Source organism: Astatotilapia calliptera, chromosome 17 (genome assembly GCF_900246225.1).
Source record: "Astatotilapia calliptera chromosome 17, fAstCal1.2, whole genome shotgun sequence".
Lineage (NCBI taxonomy): Eukaryota > Metazoa > Chordata > Actinopteri > Cichliformes > Cichlidae > Astatotilapia > Astatotilapia calliptera.
In genome coordinates, this window is record NC_039318.1 from 25,225,368 (window position 1) to 25,248,754 (window position 23,387).

Genomic DNA, 23,387 nt, shown 5'->3' on the forward strand with positions numbered 1-23,387 from the left:
ATGAGAAATCAAAACAAACAACCACCACACACATACATATAATTTAATCTGGAAACCTCATATACATACAGGGCACCCTCTGGAATGATATCAGCCACTCCTTTAATTCATGACAGGAGGAGAAGGTACAGTTGATGTAACAGGAATAAATTAACTCTAAGATCATATCCAACCTTCAGTTTTGTTTCTACGGATTCCATTTTTGCGTGTGTGCGCGAGCCTATATATGTATATATATGTGCGATTGGCTGGAGCAGACACCTATTATCAACACAATGCTCCATGCAACCAAAAATGTGGTGCAGAGGGTAATGAAACTGGGAAAACCGTGACACAGATGCTATGTTTGTCATGAAACTAATCCAGTTAGAGGACAACTTGTTTAACATCCAGCCAGTCACTCGATCCCGTCTTCCCTGACTGATCAGTGTAAACTGAGGCCCATGAATGGGAGCAGCAGAGCAAACCAGTGCTTACAGCTGTACACATCTGTAATGTTGAGTTGCAGCATCTATCATGTCCCTTAATGCACAGAAAAAAAAATACAGCAATACATCACACAACAACATCTTTTTTGCGTCAGAAATTTCACAGACAAAGGAATGACGTCTTTTATATGACAAAATAAAAAATTAAAAGGAGTGTTTCTCTCTCTCTCGTACAGCAGAGGTTCTCAGTCCATAAACTTGCGGTTTGGGTTGGCACCAAAGAGAGCCACTCGGATTTCAGGCATCATCTGCAAACAGAGTGACAGGATAAGCCAACAACCATCATCTCAGAGTAACTTTCTTTATAAAACCGAAACCCCGAGAGGAGACATTTACATTTTTATTGAATGACCAAACATCTAAAATGAGAAGACGTTCAATTTACTCCTCGTACATTTGAGAAAGTACAGCTAGAACTAACTACAGTACTGTGCAAAAATCTTGAGCCCCTCCTAATTTCTTTATATTGATCCAGAAAAAAAAAAAAAAAAAAAGGTGGAAATACAGTAAATAAGGTAAAAACTGAGTTTGTACAACAAACTTGAAAGTCAGTATTTAGTGTGACAAGCTTTATTCTTCTTCACAGCCTCAACTCTCTTTAAAGAAGTCTTCAGGAACAGTTCTCCAGGCCTCTTGAAGGACACTTAAAGCTCTTTTCTGGATGTTGGCTGTTAAGATGATCCCACACTGCTTTAATAACGTTGAGGTCTGGACTCTGGAGTCTGATCCATGACTGAAAATGTTCCACTGTGTGCTTCTCTATCCAGGTTTGTTTTTGCTGTGTGTTTATGATCATTGTCATGTAGAAAAATGAAGCTGTTGCCGGTCAGATGCTTTCAGATGGTACTGGATGGTGGATCAAAATCTGATTCTACTTTTCTGCATTCATAATTGCATCAATTTTAAATAGAACTCCAACACCACTGACAGAACCTTCATTGTGCTTTACAGACGGCAGTAGACACTCTGTTGTACTTCTCTCCCGACCTCCTCCGGACATATTCGATACAATTTAAACCAAAAATTTTAAATGTGGCTTCACCTCCATAAGACCTGTTGCCACTGGATTTTCAGTCCAGCTCTTGAGTAATTTGGCATAACTCAACCTTTTCTCAGTTTCTCTTTCTTAATATTAAGCACCTTGAGACTGTTATTTGGGACTATATAGTTTATCTGTTATATGCAGACAACACTGGTTCTTCCCTTGGGTTAGGTGTCCTTCTTATGTGTGATTCACAGATTCTTGTTAAGTGGCTTAACAAAAAAACAAAACGTTGTCAGGTGCAGGACTGAAAATGAGTGAAAAAGCTTCCAATGTCCAAAGCAAAGCTTTGACAGAACTTCAGAAAGCCTGGAGAACTGTGGCTCCTTAAAAGCAAAACATAAAGAAAAATGGGTGGCTCAAGACTTTTGCACAATCCTCAACTTTTCTGTCACCTAACAAGCTGATTCAGCAAATTACTAAAATCGAAGTTAGAATATATGGAATATTCTTGAACACCCACTACTGTACTGACTTAATATTCCATCTGTCATAACTCTGCTCTCTGCCACCTCTGTAAATGTGCAATACTAATGAAAAAGAAACACTACAAAACTTGTTTTCCTGTTTTATTTACAGTTAATAGCATAAAGTCACTAAATAAAAACAGAGTAAAAAGAAGTATGTTACTGGATGAAGTGCAAGACCATTTTCTGTGACTACAGTGTAGTTTTACTGAATTTTTAGAAAAAAAACAAAATATTGCTCACCTCTTTTAAACACACTGATATTAACTTCAAAATGAAAAACTAGCCTACAGCGAGATGGTAACTATCTTCATACTCTTTATATTGGTAAATATAGTGACATGTCTCAAAGTAGGTAATGTTTATTTATTAAAAGCCTCAAATTTCGTCGAACATAAGCATTGTGTATCTTTTTAAAGTTTAAAACAGAAACAGAAAAAATATTGCACTGAAAAATGAAGTTTGGTATTAAAACAAAGTCATTTTTTCAAATGCATGTTAAGAATACTGTTTTACTTTTTCTCTGTTGCGTACATTTTAAGAATTTAACACCATGCCACCAGTGTGACGATGATTTAAAATGCAAGTTTGTTATATATAAACAGAATAATGTGCAGTTAGAGTAAACTAGTGCATTTACAATGTGTGAAACAAGAAAGATAAAATGATAAGATATGCATTTCCTACCTGCTGAGCCATGAGGTCCAGTCTGCTCTCCAGAGTGTTGGACACCTTGATCTTCCCGTCTCCATTATAGATCTCAATACCTCCAGACCTGCATGCAGAAAAAGTTTGACATTTTGATCTCAAATTAAGAGGTGGCTAAGTTTTCAAGAGAACTTCCCCTTAGTGATCACTGGTTTGTCATTCAAATGTGATTCTGCTTACACGTCAGGGGAGAGGAAGTTATCCTGGTCAATGCGGACCTCAATGTTGTTCTTCACGGCTGCTTTATATATGGAAATGTTCTTCTGGATGGATGCCTGAAGGGTACAAGGAAGTTTGGGATGAGATTTCATCTGATACAAACAACTGGATCAGCACAAAATTTCCCTTCAGTAACTGAACACGTATCATTAAACATGATAACTTTGAAACTGGGTTTTCCCCACACTGCCCACAGCAGGGCAGGTGATACTGCACTGCAGGGTAAAAAGGGTAAAGAGACACCTTCTGTTTTACTCACCTGCACCAGCGGTATGTCCTGTTTACGACAGCGAATGGTGACTTTGGGCTCCAGCAGCTGGTAAAACCCCTGATGAGAGACGGTTATTATGTTATTTTAGTTTTTAAATATCTGCATAGAATGACAAATATTTTTATATCATGAAAACCTTTCTGTATCATACAATAAAGTTTAGGATCAGCACAATGTAAGCCCTCCAGAAAGTATATTTAAGGCGCTTCCACACTGGTTTATTAATACCTAGAGGCTACCTGAATGCTTTATAAATAGTCCTGTGTCTTGTGGTACCTCACAATTAAAAGATGGGATTTAACAAGAGCAGGGGCATTTCCAGGAGGGTTATAGAAGTTTGGGCTGTTTTTACAGAACAAATTAAACTGGAGACGGTGTTCTTAGGGGATTATCCAGAGGAACACAACCTAATTGCATCCACATCCATTGTATTAGTGAAATACCACCGCATATTTACTAAACAGAATATAATTAGCTTATCTGATTGGCCAGACAAGATTAATATGATCATAAAGTCTGGCTGGTCTTCTCTACAAGATCACCTCTTCAGGTATCATCCCAGCTTTCTGCACTGCTGGAATCAGAAGGAGGAGATGCTAAATCATTGTCTTTTATTTATCTATTTATTTTATGATAAATTAGCTGAAGTGACTCATTACATAAATTTGAAGTCACAAGGACAATAATTAAAAGGATCCACATGCATTGCAGTGGCAGGCAATCTGTCCAAAAATAACTGATGCAACTACGAGATATACAGTAACTAAGTAGCTGTGTTAGGCCCGTTTTTATTTAATAACTGCTGATATTATTGAATTTAAGCAAACGAAAACAACAACAACAACAACAACAACAAACAAAAAAAAAAAAAGCTGAAAACTCGGTGAAATCAACTTAATATGTCATTAAAAGTTTTATTTTTCACGCCAGAGGTAAAACATATTTGGACTTTATGCTGAGAGTGTGTGTATCCTTGTGTTTACAGTGCAGTGATGTTATTATGGCAGGGTCACAGCCCCCCTCTCACATTCTGGGGACACAAATGAGGATCCTGCTGCTCTAAAATAGCTGAAATCTTTTAGTACAGATGGAACTTGTTTTACAGAGTAAATTTCATTGGTCAGAGGGATGTTAGCGGGCAGGCCTCGGAGTATAAACCAACCTGTAAGATCAGTCCATCCATAAGAGTTGAATACCTGGCCGGGTCTTTTGCAATGTTAGCGAGCCGCTGGCGAGCTTCATTCAGCATTTCCTGAGGGTACAAAAAACACACCTGATCTCTTCTGTTTGCACTCTCAGCTGTGATATTTAACCAGCCCATCTTTCGTATGTATATAAACTGATGACAGAGACTTACCGAGATCATATCATCACGGGCCTTCAGCACCTTCAGTCGAGCCTGGTTCATCAGGTTAGACATCTGACTGTTAAGCAGACAAATAACACACACATTGGTCCTGCTTATATCCCAAAGTGAGACTGTGTTTGCTCTTTTCTTAACCCTGGCACTGTTCGAGGCAGGTCACAGAGGAGGTACTGTTGGGTGAAGTGGCTAAATAAAATTACAGAAACTCTGTCACATTACAGCCGTTTCTTTGTTCTTAAAAAGGCCAGATTGAAAGGAGGAAGGAAAGAAGGGATAGGCACGATGTGTCCTGTGATGTCTCGCCACGACTCACATTTTCTTCTGTTGCTCAATCTGCTTCTCTTTCTTCTCATAGTACTCCATTATCTTCAGCCTCTGGGTCTGGACCAGGCGGCCCTTCTCAATGTTGAACTCTTCTTCTGCCTGCAGGAAGAGACACAGGTAGCTCAGAGGAATTCATGGCAAACAGAAATCTTTTTCACATAAAGAATGACATTTAAAAAGAATATTTTTCTCTAATAATGTAAGAGAAACATGAAAATATTTTGGGAACCTCACTAAACAACGAAGGTTACTATATGTACACACACACAACTCTTCTCATAATCAGCTTTCCTTGCTGTAAAATAGTGCCTGAGGCTGCTGGAACTTGTGGACCATCATATGTGACACAATGAGAGCAATCCATATCATCTTGTAATGCAAGCATGCAGCATCAGCACCACCTAATGGTGATTGACTGGTGTTGGAGTCTACAAGGGCTGCACTGATCACCCCTGAGGTGACCTCCAGCTTGCCCTGAAGTGGTTTACAGCAGGAACCTCCTAGCCTGGGCCATAGCTCTCATCCGGAAAAAGTTGGAGAACCCACTCTGGGTCGTTGGAGGAGTTGGAAGAATGTCACAGTAAAGATGACTGTTGTGACAATGCCGATTTCCCCTTCTGTTCACGTTTCTACCCTCAGCTACATGATGCAGGTGACTTGTATGGTCACGAGCTCTGGTAGCGACTGAAAATAGAAGTTTGTAGTTACAAACTGTGGAATGAGCTTCCTCCAATGGGTCTCTCAGTTCTCCCTTACAGATAGGGTTGGGGGGGGGGGGGGGGGGGCAACACCAACACCACAAGTAATGGGGGCTGGAAGACAGTGTGGCTGAGGAGAGCATCTGGAAAGCAGCAGAACATGGATGGATATTCTTCTACTTTGGACTTCTCCCATCATCCGCCCCCTTCTCCACCACCCTCTGTCACATCAACCCTCTACATGTCCTCCTTCACTACGTGCACTGTCCGCTGATGGACGTTGCAATTTTAAAAAATAATTGATTGCATATATTAGCTGGTTTGTTGCTTTTTTGTTCTCCTCTTAAGACAAAACAATTAAATAAATCTATGTAATGACACACAGTCTGATGGGGGCCAGGAGGCCTGATGCTTCTAAACATTAAGTTCATTAATTACATGAAGACAAAGTTACAGGTGACCTTTAATGTCTGTCCACATAGTCCAATTCCCTGTCTTTCCTCAGCTTTGACTCACGAATAAAGACATAAAATCTATCCAGCCTGATATCTGTGCACAGCACTGTGTGGTGATGTGTTTTCATACCTTTGCATCAATTTCCTCCGCCTTCTCGTTTGCCTCCTGCTCGATGAAGGCCATCATGTGCTTAATCTGTGGATGGGAACAAAATATAACTAAAAACAAGCATGTGTTGTATAAAAAAACCCATAAAATTTAGATCCCATAGAAACAGCTTCTTTGATTTTTATTTTCACTTCGCTCCAAATCCGATTTTTGGAAAATCTAATACACGTTAATCTTTAAACAACATTAGATCTGATCTTTGTTGATCTGAAGATATTTTCAGAGCCTTCAAAGACCCTCATGACAAATATACTTAGCTTATTTCACATTAAAAAAAAGATTTGCACCTAATGCAACTTGTGACTTTCCTTTCTAATGCAATACACTGGAAATGAAACTCATCATTAAACTTTTGGTAAAACGATAGCAAAGCATTAGTCTGGTAAACATCAAGATATCCCATAAAGATTAGTACATTTTACTGTGTGAGGTGTGTCATCTCTGGTTTGAGATAGGAAAAAGACACCTTCAAAAAAAAACAAAAAAAACAAAAAAAAAAAAACGTCTAACAAATACTTCAGGATATCAGTGAGTTTTGTTATTTTTCAGTGTACATGAAGCAAAATGTCAGCAATTTCTTATATCTTTCCTCCTTTGAATCCTATTAGGGATACCTCTTGTTTCCCTTTCCTGACCTGAGCGGTTTCTGTCTTATTTCAGGCCTGCTTACAAACAAAATGACTGGGTGTACATCAGCAGTTAGTGATGCAGCTACTCTTAGATAAACCCAGAAACTATTCTAATGGTTTTCCAATCACATCCTTACAGATATGTACTGAGGTATCAAAAATTCATCATTAAGGGTAGAGAGGGCATCTTAAAATCTTTACTGGGGTGGTAAAGATGAGATTAAGCCAGGGCGGTTTCCATCGCTTCAGTGAAAATGTTTGTGAATTTTGTTGCACATCGTCATTTTACCAACTGTGCAAAGAAACAGGTGATGAGCGAGGGATGGATCTCACTGAGGAAATTAAAACTATAATTTTAAACCACGGGCTCACTGTTCAGCAACTCTATTAATTCAGATAATGAACTTCATGTATTATTCGATGTAACCCGAAACTAGGAATTGAGCCCACGAAGTCATCAGGAAAGTGTCCACTGAGGTCACATAGGAGCTGTTTCCCCACAGATTTCTATACAACCATGAATCTTTTTGGGGGGTTTTGGCAGCCAGGAGAGTCGCCCTCTGATGGCCCACTACTAGAAATTCCACAATGGCTTCACACAAATTCTGTGTTTCATACAATCTAGTGCTTAAACTTTTATACTTATGGTTTTACACATTTCTAAGATATAGCGAGGGACACTCATGAGCATTTCATATTGGACGGTGTCAGTATTTACAGTGTTGACCCTCCTCTGATTGACAATGAGCCATTCTTGACTTATCAGAGCTCAAAGTTCCGCTCGTCCTCCTGCCTTTTAGGAATCAATCCTCGATGGGATTAAGAACAGGGGAGTTTCCCTGCCATAAGATCCAAAATGGTACTATGATGACCGCTGAGCCACATAATTATCACTTTTGCTTCATGACTTGGTACCCCATGATACACGGGAAAACATTGGCCTTTGAGAATGTGTTATCATATTTTCTGACACCAAATAAAAGTATAACATATAAAAACTTATTAACCCATAACCCTTTATTGCCACTTTAATTGCTGTTTCAAAACTATTTAAATAACAGCAAAAGTAGCTAATATTAAGATTTGTTGAAAATTAAATATATTATTAATGTGTGTCAAACAGCCAACTGATATAGAAATCCCTGGTCATGGCAGTGTACAGTGGGAACTTTTTATTAGACTTATTTTCCATATTTGAGGAGATTTCCAGTGAGAACACGGTGGCTCACTCACTCCAAGTTCCTCCTTCTTGGCATGTGTTCATCATGTGATCATGCAGAGATGCATGACCCTCAGTATCACATCCTTAAGTCTCAGCTGCAGAAATAGCGGCGTTTTTGGGTCCAAGTGTCAATTTTATGTAAAAAAAAAAAAAAAAAAAAAAAAGCACCCCTTTAAAGAACAAATATTGTCCTCTAGGTGCCGTTTGTGTTTAATTCAGTGCTAACCCTTATGCAGCTCTCTCAATGTCATTCTCCTTTGACACACCGACTTCCTGTAAATCCTACAGCGGCTGAAAGCATTTCTCAGGTTTGTAACAGGCTAACGAGTTGCTTCGTTAACGAGCGAAAACAAGCGTTAAAATGGTGTCTTTATATAGGTGAAAACGGTTCATTACCTGCTTCTGTACGTCGGCATCGCTCAGCGCCATGGCTGCAGTTGTCAAAGATCCGCCTGGGCCTGCCGGAGAAAGTAAGAATTAAAAAATCACGAATAATAAAAACCGCTAAATGGAAACAGAGACCGCGATTACTCAGAAAATGAAATTAATCCCAACATTTAAGCTTTAAAGCGGCATTTATGTACCCGAGAACAACAGAGAAGACGGTTTGAATTAATCGCCGCAGTCGTGACTCGTAAAGATGTCTACGGAGGATCAGCTGATTTTCAGAGTCACGTGATGTTTACTTCCGGCGGAAGAGGTCGTTAAGTGCGAGGAAGGAGCGAGACGAGTGAATAAAGAAAAAAGTGGCTGTTTACTCAGTTTTCAACGTGTCACGGACACAGTGAAGTATAAACGTAACTATAACTTATCAGTTTTTAAGTTAGAAAATATAAATATATTTATTTCTGTACATTATCTCTTAACAAAAATCTTTATTGCTACAGTTTAAAAAAAGGTTTAAGGTTGAGTTGATGTAACAATTAAAATGTTATATTTGTTATATTTTATTCATATAATAATGTTTATGTATTTCATAATAATATTGTTTGTAGTTGTTTTACTACATTTACTGTGTTAATAGTAGTTTCCCTTAGGATTTTCTCAGGATAAAGTTCTTATCTGTATTCTGGTTGTTTTTGTTTTTTATTTTATTAGCCTGCTACTACAGCTGTTTTAAATTATATGAAAAGGTTATTTAGAGTTGTTTATTTCTACAATATTACTGAATATTACTATAACTGTATTTGTCTATGCTGAAATGAGGAAAGTAAATACCTTTATATTCCCTGGGGGAAGTAAGAAAACACAAATCATATAATGATATATTCTTTATATTAGCTTTATTCGTATCTATATCACACTATGGCATCTTCAATATTCCAAAATAGGAGTTATGTTTTCGAATATACACTACCAGTCAAACGTTTGGACAAACCTTCTCATTTCTTTATTTTTACTACTTTCTAAACTGTAGACACATACCAAAGACATCAAATATATAAAACAAGATATATGGAACAATGTAGCAAAGAAAAAAAAATTGATAAGTAACTCTAAATATGTTTTATATTTGAGAATCCTCTAAGTAGCCACCATTTGCTTTGTTGCCAGTGCTGCAAACCCTTGGCCTTTTCTCAATGAATTGAATGAATTGAATGAATTCATGATGTAGTCACAGTTTTTACTTCACAGGTGTGCCTTGTCAGGGTTGATTTGTGGAATTTCTTGACCTTTTTAATGGGGTTGGGACAGAAGTCAGGTTGGTACACAGCTGGCAGCATTATTTGAAATTTGATTCTTGCTATAATATGAACTCTAAGCTTTAAAAAAAAAAAAAAAAAAAAAAGGAAGAAAAATGACAGTCCATTGTTACTTTAAGAACTGAAGGTCAGTCAGTTTGGAAAATTGCTAAAACTCTGAATCTGTCCCCAAGTGCAGTCCCAAAGACCATCAAGTGCTACAACGAAACTGCCTAATTGCCTAATATGACAACAATTTTCTTCATGCATCTAAAATCCCACCCAGTCCCACGATGCAACTGACCCACAACCCAGGATGAATGTTCCTTATGTGTTCATGAGCAGGACAAAAATTCCTCTTCCAAAGCGGGGACCACGCCAGCCTTGTCCCAGGCAGACAAGGAGAAGCCTCCTATCCCCGTCTCGTCCCTCCACTTAGCTTGTCACATACCAGCCCAGCTCACACACTGTCGCTCGATGCCACCGCGGCTCCCCTCGTGGATTCGCCCTTTAAGTAAACATTTACTGGCCAGAACCATCGTCCCGGAAGCTGACCTGGCTAATGGCCATGGCGACCCTCTCCCAACACGACTGCACCTGGTGAACAGCAGTGGAGACACTATTGACAAATGCAGGCAGAGGTACACCTCTGCCCTGCTGTCGGAACCGGTCCATCTCCAAATGAGCCGTCGCACGCTACGATCAGGCAGCTGGTCCCTCTTTTCCACACTCGCCTTCACGCATTCCTCTTCATATGTGGGGCCTCTCTCCATTAGTGGTCAGCCAGCTCACTTTTAATAGGTCCTTTAAACAGCTGATAGGCCACCTCGGGACACACCCATGCCTCAGCAAGTGATCGCTATCAGCCAATTTGCCTAGCCAGTCCACAGTGGATTAAAACAATGTCATATAAAAACATGGAATACAAACAGAATAAATCATGCAAATAAAAACTACACTCATAAATAAACACTAAAATCAGAATAAAACCAATTATAAAAGGCAAATACAAATTCCTACTCTGTGACATAAGGGCTATTGGACCAAGAAGGAGAGTGATGGAGTGCTGCACCAGATGACCTGGTCTCCTCAGTCAACTGACTTAAATCCAATTGAGATGGTTTGGGGTGAGATGGACCTCAGAGGGAAGGCAAAAGTGCTACCAAGTGCTCAGCATCTCTGGGAACTCCTTCAAGACTGTTGGAAAACCATCTCAGGTTTTAATTGTGGTCTTCTTTGTTGGCATTCTCCTGTGCCATACTAACCCGCTTTGTTTCCTCTTTCACTGCATTCTCTTTTCTTCTTGCCTGGCAGTTCCAACTTTAACATCCTATTTCCAAACCAACTCAAACATACCTCTGTAGAATAAAATTAAGACTTTATTGTGGTATTTTGCTTTCTTTGTATAAATGTTTAACAGCAGAGAGAAAGCAGAAGAAATGAGAGGATGAAACAAGATAATTATAAATACAGAGCTTGAGTTCCGTTTTAAAATGTAAAGCTATAGTTTTCAGATTTAGATAACTGTATTTATCCCCACAGGGTAGTTGAGAGTGCAGAGTGGCATATATACAGTTAAAAAGAATAAGTGCAAGGCAGATAAATAAATAAAACATGTTGGTGGAGTTGCTCCTTCTTTTATGAAGTGTCTTGCCAGCAGGGGGAACTAGAAGTTGGAAAGTTCTGGTTTAAAAATGGCTCTTCTCCCCATCTGACGTGCATTTTCCATTCTGTGCTCCTGCTGTGCACACTGTGAGCTGACTGATAATCTGCTGTTTGGACAGTGAACATAAAAAGTCCACAGACTGTTGACCTAAGCGAATGCTACTCACGCTAACATCTGCCAACCTTTAGAGACCGCAAACACGAAGATTCACACCTTGATTAATTCAGAGTCAGAGTCAGCTGACTTACAACATTTATCCTGCTTCACAGTGAAGTCACTGCTGACTCCTCTCCAGCCAGCTCTTATGTGATGGATTTGGGAAGTAGGGTGGCTCAGAGAGAGAGAGAAAAAAGAGAGAGAGAGCTAGACAAGGAGGGAGGGGGAGAGAGAGACTTTTGCACAGCTTGCCTACCTTGTTACTCCTGTGCCAGCTCCAGCATGCATGTCTGCCTATCTGTTGATTTGTGAATTTGTGTCTGAATGCACATCACACTTTGATCTCTCATCTAGCAGCTCATCGAGAGGACACAGGTATGCTTGGATCTTTCTCTCTCTCTCTCTCTCTCTCTTGTTTTTTTAAACTTGCAGAAAATAAATTTTGGACTCCTCTACAGGATCAAACGTGAAGGAGTACTGTGCTCTGAATTAAGACTGTGATTTGATTTTGGGGGCCGAGTGCGTCTTTTAATGCTGTGAGCGTTAGAAGGATGATTGCAGGAAGGACAAATACAAGACAGCGAAATGGACAGGAGGTGTGTCTTATCAGCTCACTCTTCAACTTTGACATTGAAAGCTGACCTTTTGTGAATATGCAATATCACTCTGCCCCCATTGTGCATTGTACAGAAAGAGTGCTTTAAATCTCCCTGAGCATTTGCTTTATCACAAGTCTGTTAGAGCTAGGATAGGATCAATGGGAATCCAATTACTCAGGTAGGACAGTAAGGAAAGGTGGAGCACACAGCAGCAAGTAAGGACACAAATGAGCTTTGCTGTCTGTTTGTGTGCATGCAGGGCTTAACATTTTTGTGTGGTCAACTTTAAGGCTGCACAGGCCCGCAGAGCCACAGTGTCTGTGTGAGGAAATATGGCAACTAGGACGTCTGGATGGCGTTTGCTCTCTAAGGAAGGGGTGGAGTTGAAGGGTTGAAAGCTCACTCTTTGAACTTTTTATTATTCTTTTTTGTTCTTTAGTTCTGACTCTAACTTTTGCAGTGTTTTGTTGGTTTAGGCAGCCTCAGCAAGGTTAATAAAAAAAGAATGGTGAGCTTTGCCACTGGCACCAGCTTGAATGATTATCAAGTTGGACCAAAAGAAGGAACAAAGGCCATTCCGACGAGCCCTTCACAACCTTCCTTCTGACCCCATCTAACGAAGAAGAGGTGTTGTTTCCAGAGGAGAGCCAAGTCAAATAGATATTTGCTATGAAATTTCCCCTTGTGGGACTAATAAAGGTATATCAATATCAATACCAATACACTTTATTAACAATAAACTGGTTGGCTTCTAATGTTTTTAAAGCTCACTGTAGCTTTTGTTATGATAAAAACTAATGTGTGTAATATATGAACTTACAATTTTATTCATTTTATGGTGTTTATTACTACAAAGCAGACTGTCCACAAGAACAAAAAAGACAATCCAGCCCAACATAAAGGATTTTAGTCCCCAAAACCTAATAAATGCCTCAAGAAATACATCAGCAGTGAGGGTACTCCTCTAAAATGAAAAAGTTTGTCCATTGCCTAAAAGGCTCCTATTGTTTTTACCCAGTCAGAGGTTTTATTGCACAAAAAAGTTACAAGCTGTTGCATAACAGACAGGAAAGGCCTTTCCTCTGTGAGGCAACACAAAAGAAACTGTCTTGTTTTTGAACTGCAGGTATGTGCGTTTAAAGCAGCAACAGTGAAGCAATCTTTAAATAAAACACATGTTCTTTACCAGATAGGAGGATTATTACTACAATAATACTATTTGCATTTGCAAGTTGTGTTAACCTTATTACTAATGATCATATTTGTATTTATGTTTATTTTTCATAATGTTATTCTTTTCAGCACCTTGTTTTTTAGCAGTTGAGGGGTTTTTTTTGTTGTTGTTTTTACTCTCTGTGACTCCACACTGTTCGTGTTTCTGCTCTTGGTTCTATTGTTATTGACTGTAAGAATTTCCCTCAGGATTGATACTTATCTTATCTTATAATTTTATTTCTTGTACTGTGGGAGATACGTTTTACCAGCTAATGGCTGAGAAACACAATGAGACAACAACACTCAGCTGAACCACTACACAATTTCCTTATTGAAGTCATATTACGGTATAATAAACATGACATTTGATAGGCCTCCTTTGTAAAGATATCAACTGAAGGAAATTCCTCAGCTTTTCTACTAAAACTGAATCAAATTTTAACTTCTGCATCGCTAATTACCTCTATTTGTTTTTCTCTACAGCGATCCGCAACATGTAATACTGTGTTAAGAACTAATATAACAAATTCAAGGTGTAGAGCGACTGTTAGAGGCTCATTAAGAGGTATGTTCTGAAATCAGCGAGACACGCAGACAGGCCACATGTTGTAAATGTGATACAACATCACACAGACGTGCTAAAAATATCTATTCTGGGACTGGCATGAGGGTGACAAATCTGTGCAGGCGAAGCTGAGCTGGGAACAGGGGGGTCACCTTCAGTCTATGTGGCACATTCGGGCTGAATGCATGCGTACACAACAGTGCTAACCATTATCAAAAATGTATATTTTCTCCAAAATTCTGATTTCATATGATTATATATTAACATTTCCTTTAAATTTAGAGGTAGACTGCGACATAATCGTTTCCATTTCGTGTCACTACTCTCGCCCTATTCTCATGCCATGTGAAATCACTAAAAGAGCTGCCACTCTCGGGTGACAGATGGAGATGTATACAGTGTCTAAACATAGTAAGATATGCAGGTCGAGGCTATAGATAGCCACAGACTGCTGCAATAACGACAAGCTAGTGAGCAACTTTTTCCAATCACAACCCTCACTCATGTCAATGAGAGCACAGACATGTAAAATCTGTAACAGTAGCAGCCATGAGGGGATTCTGTGGCTGTGCTGCAGAGTATCAGTAACTACATGTCTTTGTGAAGACATGAGGCTGTGTTTTCCAAAAAGTGGGACCCACTTGGAGCAGTGTGTGCTTTTCTGGCCTGTAGCAGCATGCACTGTAGTCTCTCTGTAGGTGTCCTTTATCGTACTACCACCACCACACAGACTTTTAAGGGTGCACACAGTGGAAGAATTGTGATTCTAAATTCTAAATAAAGGCATCCAGAACAGTGAGCACAAATTTTGTGATTTAAGCTGAGACACGAGGTGCTAATCTGAAAATAACTGAGGTAATATGTAATCAGCACAGTCCTCTTGGTAACATTTTGCATCACAGGCCTGGAAGTGGAGGTATTTTTGTCCTTTGAAGTAAAGAAAATAAAGTTATGTCTAACATTAGCACCTTCATGACTTGTTTACAACTCAAAAAGAAAAAACTACTGTCTTGATCTTGAGTATGACTTTTGGCATATTCAGAACAAGTAAAGCTGAATAAACGTAGGAATTACCACCACTTAAGACAAATATTGTAGACACAAGGGTTGTGCTGGATTTACGGTTTTATTAAAACACAAAGGTTTCCTAAGCAAAATGTACTTTAAGGTAAATACACTTCTGAAGAAGAGACCCTATCAGTGATTAACATGGGATTTCAATGCACTTATTTTAAGTCCTGTTTTATTTTCAATGCGTCATATACTCACCATCCACTTTATCAGGTACACCTTGTGGGAGCCTGTTTTCAGAGCTAACTTAATTCTTTGTGGTGCGGATCAAGCTAAGTGCTGTAAACACTCCTCACCAATTCTGCTCCATATTAACATGATAGCATCACACAGTTGCTGCAGATTTGTTGGCTACACCTCCATGATGTGGATCTCCTGTTCCACCGCATTCCCAACAGTGCTCGATTGGATTGAGATCTTATGATTGAATCATCAAGAAACCTGCTTGAGATCATTTGAACCTTGTAACATGGTATCTAAGCCTGCTGGAAGCACCCATCAGAAGATGGGTACGCTGCGGGTGTAATGGGTTGAACATGGTCACCATCAATACTCAGGCTTTTATGTTTAAATGATTCTCAGTTGGTACTTTGGGGCCCAAAGTTATACCATAAATAATATAAAAGATATAGAATATCCCTCTTTCCATGTTTATACAAAATTTTGACCCTGGTGTGATAGTTTGGTGAGTCTACCTGAATCTTTGTCCCACCTGCGATCTTCTCTGTCCCTTCTGCAGCCAGCCTTCATTCTGGAGGGAAAGGCCCCACTCGAGCCCACCAGGGGGGATGGAGGAGGCAGAGAGACCCTCATCCCTGCTTCTGCTGCACTGCTGACTCAGGCAGAAACTCCTGCACGCTGGCAGAGTGAGAGCCTGCTGGCAGAGTCCTGGTCCACAATGGGCGATGTAGACCCCGAGGACACCAAGAGCCTCGACAGCAGTGACGGGACACTTCTGACAGGGGAGGAGAACCACTCCTCCAACTCTGACATGGTCCACCTGGAGCGGGACGAGGCTGAGATGCTTGAGGAGGCAGAGAAGAAAGGGAAGCGAGCAGAGGAAGAGGAGGAAGAAGATGAGGAGATGCAAACAAGTATGTTAAGTGTGTTGGGTGGGGAGAGGGAGCTGGTGGCACTCAGGGAAGAGGAGCAGGACCTCCAGGCCCCAGAAACTCAGGAGCTCCTGGTGTCAGCAGAGGAGCCTTATATGGAGCGTGAGCCAGGAGAGTTCAGGCACGTGGTTCCCCCGATGGCCTTGCCTCCTCTGCCTATTGTTAAGCTCGACCCCCCCTCCACAACATCCACCCCAGTCCCTTCAACCACAACATCTGAAGTAGAGGAGCTGTATTCCATTCAGGGCCTCCACCCTCCTTCTATTCTAGCACCAATTGCACCGGAGCCTCCAGCAGCAAGTGTCGGGCAACAACAGTTTTCACAGATCCCCCTCACAGACGTGGATAAACATTCAGTTAAGGAGCCTGCAGAGAAGCTGCAGCCACGGCCAACTGCTCCCAAGACCAAACCTCTGAGCTCCACCGAGCTGCTTTATGGAGGCGCTGCATTAGTAGCAGTTGTGGGAGTGGTGGCATATAGTGCAGTGATGTACTGCAGAAAGTAGAAAACCTCTCTCTGAATCCCCCAAACCACCTTTCAGCACATTTTTTCTCTTGTTTTTAAATCTATTCCAAACTAAATATTCCACCACATCACTATCCAATTAATGGATTTTACTCTCTAACGCTGTTTGCTAATTAGACACACTGATCTGATGTTTTTTAATTCGTTTTGTGCTACCTCAGCTCACAGCAGAGCTTGTGGCCTTTGTTTTTCTGTTTGATCTCTGAGGAAATGTATCCAATAAAATGTAACCTGAAATACACAAATCACTTTAAGTGCAATTTTAAACTTCCCCATACTTGAAGGGTTTCTTTGTGCGTGTGTGTCATTACTTCACCATATTAGACAAAATGCCACTTCCTCTGTAAATAGTACTGTCATTGTTTTAGCAACACTGAAAAGCACATTATCATAAACATTACACACTAAATGGAAAGTTTCAGAGTACAGGGCAGCAGCGATTGGACTGAAAGCCCAAAAACTGCATCAGCATCTCACAAACGTTTTTGCCATAAAAGTTTTTCTGCACAACATCTATAAAGCCTGCAGTCAAAGCCCTTTTACTTATGTTTCTGCATGTTCCTGCATGCCATGTATCGCTCTGTCCAGGCATATGTCTATATTGAAGGCAGGTTATGATCACACCCACACCACCAGTACTCCCCACCAGAACAGTCCATGTAGAGTACTTGTCACGGTCTGCAGAGACAGACCATGCAGTGGTGTGTGTAATTGACCCAGGTGCGTACACAAGTGAGTAGACGGGAGTGAACTTAACAGAAAGCGAGCCTTTATTATGGCTGAAGACAAAGTGTATAAACAACGCAGGGATAGCGTGACTAGACTATAACTAAACTGGGAAAACTAATACTGTGACAAACTAAGAAAACTCAGAGACTAAGATGATCACTGAAAGGACTGACCGTGAAAACATGGAGGTGAGAACACAGACGACGCGACACAGACTAAATGAAACACAGAGACTAAATACACATGAGGGATGATCAGGGGACGTGGCCACACATGGGAGCACAGCTGACACACATGAACCTGACGACAGGACAGAAGAGGTGAAACTAAATACACTGACATTGAATACAGACTTTCAAAGTAAAACAGGAAACATGGAGATTAGACATGACATGAACTAAACATAACCATGCAGACATGACTCATGACAGGTAGACGCACAAACCAGGGAGACGGAGTACAGGGGAAGATGACAGAAGCGACAGCATGAACTTGACAACACAAGACACACAGACATAAACACATGAAGGGCAAGGGAGGCTTAATACAAGGGTAATATAATTACAAATGAGCTGGAATAACTTAATGAACCTAAACAAACAATAAACATCAAAATAGACTAAACACAAAACACTGGGTCGCACGACCCAGGACCATGACAGTACTGTTAATATTTCAATCCCCAACACCACTGAATGAGAGCATGGATACGACCTCACTGTGTATTTTTAAACTGTATATGGTTGAAGTGACAATAAAGTTGAACTTGAACTTGAAAAGAGATTCGTTGTATCTAAATATCACAATTTCAAGCTGTTACTCTGATAATTTTGTGTGAAAATATTGCATTTTGTACTCCGTATTATTTATTTTAAAGCTTTACCTACTAATATGCTAACTAGTAATGTGTAGGTAATGCACTGTAATGCACCGTATTGAAAAGCGTCTGGACTCTTCTGGTCCAGCCGCTTTTCTTTCCGAGGGCCTTATACTACCATAACCTGGATGACTGAGGACCTTCACAGACTTCATCATGTTCACTTCAGGTATTTTAAACAGTTTTTGATTCTCTAAAGCACTGGGAAAAGTTTGCCACCACACATTTACTTTATATGATGCTTACAATTAACTGAAACATGTGCAGGCACACATAGAAATACAGGATATACAGCAATTCTAACAGTTTGCACAATGTTAACCAGCTTCAAAGTCTATATTTGGCATGACCACTTTTATTCTTCAGTACATCTTGAGTGCTATTTTTTTTGTAATTTCTGTAAGTTGTCCACAGGAATAGTTCCCCGGGCTTCTTGAATTGTGACAATTTAGTCATAAAGTTTGTTTACTGTAGATTTAGAGTTATATGCGAGTTGTATGTATATACACATACATACGTATATACATACACGTATACACGTATACATACACGTATACACGTATACATACGTATATACATACACGTATACACACGTATACACGTATACACACGTACACACGTACACACGTGTACACACACACACACACACACACACACACGTACACACACACACACACACACACACACACGTACACACACACACACACATATATATACATACCTGCCACTTGGTTTTTTTTGTCCTACATTTGTCCAGTTACCTCAAATGCTTTAAGGAGAAACTGCACACCGTGCTGAGATATACCAAGTATATCTTGAGAATCACCTTGTTAGTGATATAATTGGAATTTTTTCATAGATTCAACTAAAAAAAAATGTAAATAGTCTCTGTGTTTCTGTGGCAAACTGTTTCTAACAAAATGTCTAAAAGGTACAATTTAAAATTTGTTCTTTGCAAAGTGGTCTGTTATGTGTAGACATACCGCTGGTTCATCCCTTTAGTTAGAGTTATATGTTAGTGTTAAGTTGCTTAACAAACAAAAAACAATGTCTGAAAATAGTCACGTACAAGGACTGAATGGAAAATGAATGAATGAGAAAACAACCAGTGTCCAAAGATTTTCAGAAAACCTGAAGAACTCAAGGCCACTTAAAAAATACAAGTTAGATGGAAATGAACTATAAAGAAAAGCGGGGCTCCTCAAGACTTTTGCAGTCTGTGATAGTGATAGATGTAGCGGTTCTGAATGACAAGAAGGAGGAACACGAGAAGGTTGAGAAATACTAGAAACCTCAGAAAAGAGTGTATGTATGTATGTACAGCAATAAAATATAATATTTATAATTTTATCCCAGTTTTGATCTTTTGACCCTCAAAGAGCATATCTATCACGTTTAAAACATTAAACCTCTTGAGTGCTGGATCAACAAACAAAAAGAGAGTTAGAAGTTTTCCAGTTCTCCTTATGTATTTAATTTACTGCTCTATTCTGCCATCTGCTGGCCTGTTCGCACCGATGCAGACCTTTAGAAAATAAGCCACGACACAAATACCAGCTTCATTTGAGGAGTAGATATTTACGTTTATTTATGACATTTTATTCCACATTAATTCAAAGGACAGACTGTCAGTATAGAAGTGTGATGTTTTGTGCTTACCCATGTAGAATCCACATGATATTAAGTCTTAAAGAGTTTTATCTAAACCATAATGAGCGAAAAGGTAAAGGTGCCTGTCAAAAAACAAACAAAAAGAAAAAAAACATGAACCCTGTTTAAACTTTAACACTAAAACACTAAAAGTATCACAACGAGCTTTGTCTCTCTGCTAATGTGTCACCCATTATACAAACATGATCGCAGTGCATAGATAATAATTACAACTCTGCGGTCACAGCAGCTTTCAGTCTAATAGTATAATTATGCATGCCTGGCTTTACCACTTCTTGATTTTCATGGAGTGCCAGTAAATAAAGAAGAACAATGGTACTGACTGTGTTGTGGTTAACCTGCCGTTCCCACACTGGTGCAGACATGCACGCAGCTATTGAATTGAGAAGGGGAAGGAAAGTGCTTCTTTGTTTGGAGAGATACCGCTGCAGCCTAGCTCTGCTCTGCCTAAAAACATACTGCAACACCTTCACAATCGAATCTCCATCTCCTTCTCCCTGCCTTTGTATGTCTTTCACACTCTTCCATCCAAAAACACAGGCAACACAACAATAACATCCACCGTTAACTACAATTGCACAACGATAAATACATGATAAAACATTTTGATCTGATAGAAGATTTCTGAACATCCTAAAATGGGAGCAAAATATCTACAAAACTGGTATCACATTAAGAAAAAGGTTTGCATCATAAAACTGAAACACTTTGTTCAGTTTAGTATATAATAAATATTTTTTCTTTCTTTCATTTACACAGGTAAGCTGTTGCTTACACTGTCACTGTGGAGTGATTTTGTTCTGTAGAACAGAACAGAAAAGATTGTGGTGGAGCGCTTTTAGCTATTTGAGAAAGAACAGAGAGTAGTGGAATAAATATTTAAATTGTTGCAAATTTTCAGGATTACTGAAGCTACAAGAATTCACAATATAAAGGGAACATTAAAAATGCACACAGATTAATCTGTAACGAGTAAAAGAAGAACAATTATTTAAGTATTATTGTGTCATTAGCACCATATTAGTATCTCACAATTCTCATGAATAACAATCTAAATATACAAATGTATGGAACAAAGCATAACAGCATATATGCACAAGTATAAAACAAGAACAAATGCTATATATGGATATAACTGACTAGTTGATAAAGAACGCAAGAAAACAATGTAAAAGACTACAGGCAGAATATAGACTAAGAAATATTGATAATAATAATGATGATAATGATGATACCTGGCAGATGACTATATAGAGAAGGTGCTGTGTTTTGGCTTAATGGACAGTCTGGAGAACTTACTTCTAACACTGGCGTTTGCAGTACTCTGCAGTGATTTAACCTCCTAGGACCTGGCGTCCACATTTGTAGACATCACATTTTGGGTTATTTAGACCAAAATACTCCATTTTGCTCTACAAGGGCCTGATATCCACTTATGAGTACATTACACTGCTACTGGTCTATCGAAATTTTAAACGAATATGTGGCTCTCATTTTTCTTAGAAACAAAAAATCAGGTAAAAAGAAAAAAAATCTGGTAATTCTTTGTTTTTACGTTCATCGGGTCCCAATCAGCCCAAATATCAAAGAGAAATTAAAAATGCATGCCGTGGAAGAGTTTGGGTTTTAGGAAGTTAATGAAGTGTGCAGTCATATGTGGAATAACAGAATTTTTACAATTCTAACCAGCTGGAAAATTAACACAAGGTGTGACCGCCTTTGCCTAACAGAGTTCAACGCAGCTTGAACTCTCTTAGTGAGCTTTCTTCTGATTTCTTTAAGTAGCCTTCAGGAACTGTTCTCCAGGCTTCTTGAAGGATATTCAAAGCTCTTCTTTGGATGTTGGCTGCCTTTTGTTCTATTCTCTGTCAGGATGATCCCACACTGCATTAATAATATTGGGATCTGGACTCTGAGGAGGCCAATCCGTGAATGAGACTTTACTGCAATGGCAGCGTATTTGGGATCATTGTCATTTTGAAATATGAAGCTGTTGCTAAACAGAGGCTTTCCAGATTATGTTGCATTCCCAAACCATGACAGAGCTTCCACCTTGTTTTACAGACCTTATTTTGTAGATGGATCAGCTGAAAGGTCAGATCCATCTCTCAGGCCCCGTGTCAGCGCTTTTCTTCAAATGCAAAACCAAATGTTACAGCGCGGACACAAGTTTTGTTTTTTCACATTTTTTAAGGACACATGATGATGAGATATGGCAAGTGTTTAGCTAATGGCTCTTTGAGAATCACCTTATTGACACACAGAAAATATTTTAAGCCTGTCAACCTGTGTTGCATCTAGAATTCCTCGCAGATTCACAGCAAACTGCTGGTAACAAAGTGCCTAAAGATACATTTTAAAATTGGTTCTTTGCTAAGGTTTTTTCAGTTAGGTGTAAAAACCTTAAAAGAAAGTCTGACTCCTTGGAAAAAATATGCAGAGAAATGAGAGTTAGCTGAAGAGATTCGCACAGTGCTGTAGGTACATCTATTGTTTAAACTGTTTATGGTTCAGCATGATAACATGCCAGCATCATTTGCATGTATTTAAGCATAACAATAGACAGTTTTGATCTTATGATCAGACGATTTAAAAAAACATCAAGAGACCAACAAAAGTGTTCCACATTGTTCTCTGGGGGATGTGTTCAGCAATTTTAGTCCAGACCATCTACTACTGCAGTTATTAGCAACCCTGGAGAGGGCAATCACGGAAATAGTGGACGAATCAGACTAGGGTAAAATGAGAGTAACACAATAGCCACCATGGTTTCAAAAAGCAGCCCATGCTACTTCCCTGTTGTTAGTGAGTGCAGTAACTGACCTCTTTAGTGATAAAGAAAGACCAAATACCAGTGTTGATATAATAATACAGGCTATACCACTAATGAAAAAGCCAGACGAGCAACTTAATGGAGCAAGCTCCTCATCCCACACAGTCCCACACAGTGCCACAACCAGCACACAGCTGTCAGGCCTTGGCTGCACCCCGACAGGTTGTGGTCTTTAATTTATGGAGTTTCACCCTGAATGGAAGCAGGGAAAGACAAAGTGGGAGCGGGGACAAGGTTTGTGGTTCTTTGTTTTTATCAGCCTGCTGCACAGGCAGGAAACACACATGTGCCACGCACTCACACTGACATTTGCATGCTTGTTCACACACACACACACACACACACACACACACACACACACACACACACACACACACACACACACACACACACACACACACACACACACAATTAACTGTAATAAGGTAGTGTTTTTTTATTGGGGGGAAAACTGTGTTAAAGAGTAAAAACATCTTAGAATTAAAATGCAAATCACATCATCTGAGTGAAGCTAACATAACCCTAACATAAGTTATAATCTCTGCAGGTCCACATCTTTGTTTCCATGACGTTTCCAGCTGTGCACTCAGGCCTGACTGCCTGCAAACTTTAACTGAGCTGAAAGGG

At 39.6% G+C, this 23,387-nt stretch overlaps 2 protein-coding genes across 7 annotated transcripts in view; one reads left to right on the forward strand and one right to left on the reverse strand.

The window, feature by feature from the left end:
• Positions 1–22: 22 nt before the first annotated feature.
• The window catches only part of atp6v1e1b (ATPase H+ transporting V1 subunit E1b), a 36,341-nt gene continuing 12,976 nt past the window's right edge, over positions 23–23,387 (reverse strand). Inside the window, exons 1-10 of one of the 2 annotated variants that reach the window (XM_026147596.1) lie at positions 8,643–8,754; positions 8,455–8,516; positions 6,169–6,234; positions 4,875–4,984; positions 4,553–4,619; positions 4,358–4,447; positions 3,184–3,252; positions 2,886–2,980; positions 2,685–2,772; positions 23–736 (exon numbers count right to left, since the gene is read on the reverse strand). In XM_026147596.1, coding sequence (XP_026003381.1) covers positions 674–736; positions 2,685–2,772; positions 2,886–2,980; positions 3,184–3,252; positions 4,358–4,447; positions 4,553–4,619; positions 4,875–4,984; positions 6,169–6,234; positions 8,455–8,487 — 681 coding nt within the window. In that variant the 5' untranslated portion in view covers positions 8,488–8,516; positions 8,643–8,754 and the 3' untranslated portion in view covers positions 23–673. Of the gene's footprint in view, positions 737–2,684; positions 2,773–2,885; positions 2,981–3,183; positions 3,253–4,357; positions 4,448–4,552; positions 4,620–4,874; positions 4,985–6,168; positions 6,235–8,454; positions 8,517–8,642; positions 8,755–23,387 lie in introns of those variants that run through there. The other variant, XM_026147595.1, reaches the window with a different exon arrangement.
• On the forward strand, positions 10,707–16,933 carry LOC113009344 (bcl-2-like protein 13). 5 transcript variants are annotated; one of them, XR_003270158.1, is made up of 4 exons: positions 10,707–11,937; positions 12,021–12,158; positions 13,860–13,941; positions 15,752–15,813. XR_003270158.1 is itself a non-coding variant. In XM_026147592.1 (3 exons), the coding sequence occupies exons 2-3, from the start codon at positions 12,114–12,116 to the stop codon at positions 16,628–16,630; spliced, it is 924 nt and encodes a 307-aa protein (XP_026003377.1). In that variant the 5' UTR covers positions 11,785–11,937; positions 12,021–12,113; the 3' UTR covers positions 16,631–16,933. The 5 variants fall into 5 exon arrangements, 1 of the variants encoding a protein (XP_026003377.1); XR_003270160.1 differs by lacking the exon at positions 10,707–11,937 and adding an exon at positions 12,638–12,860 and having other exon boundaries at positions 12,112–12,158; XR_003270159.1 differs by lacking the exon at positions 12,021–12,158.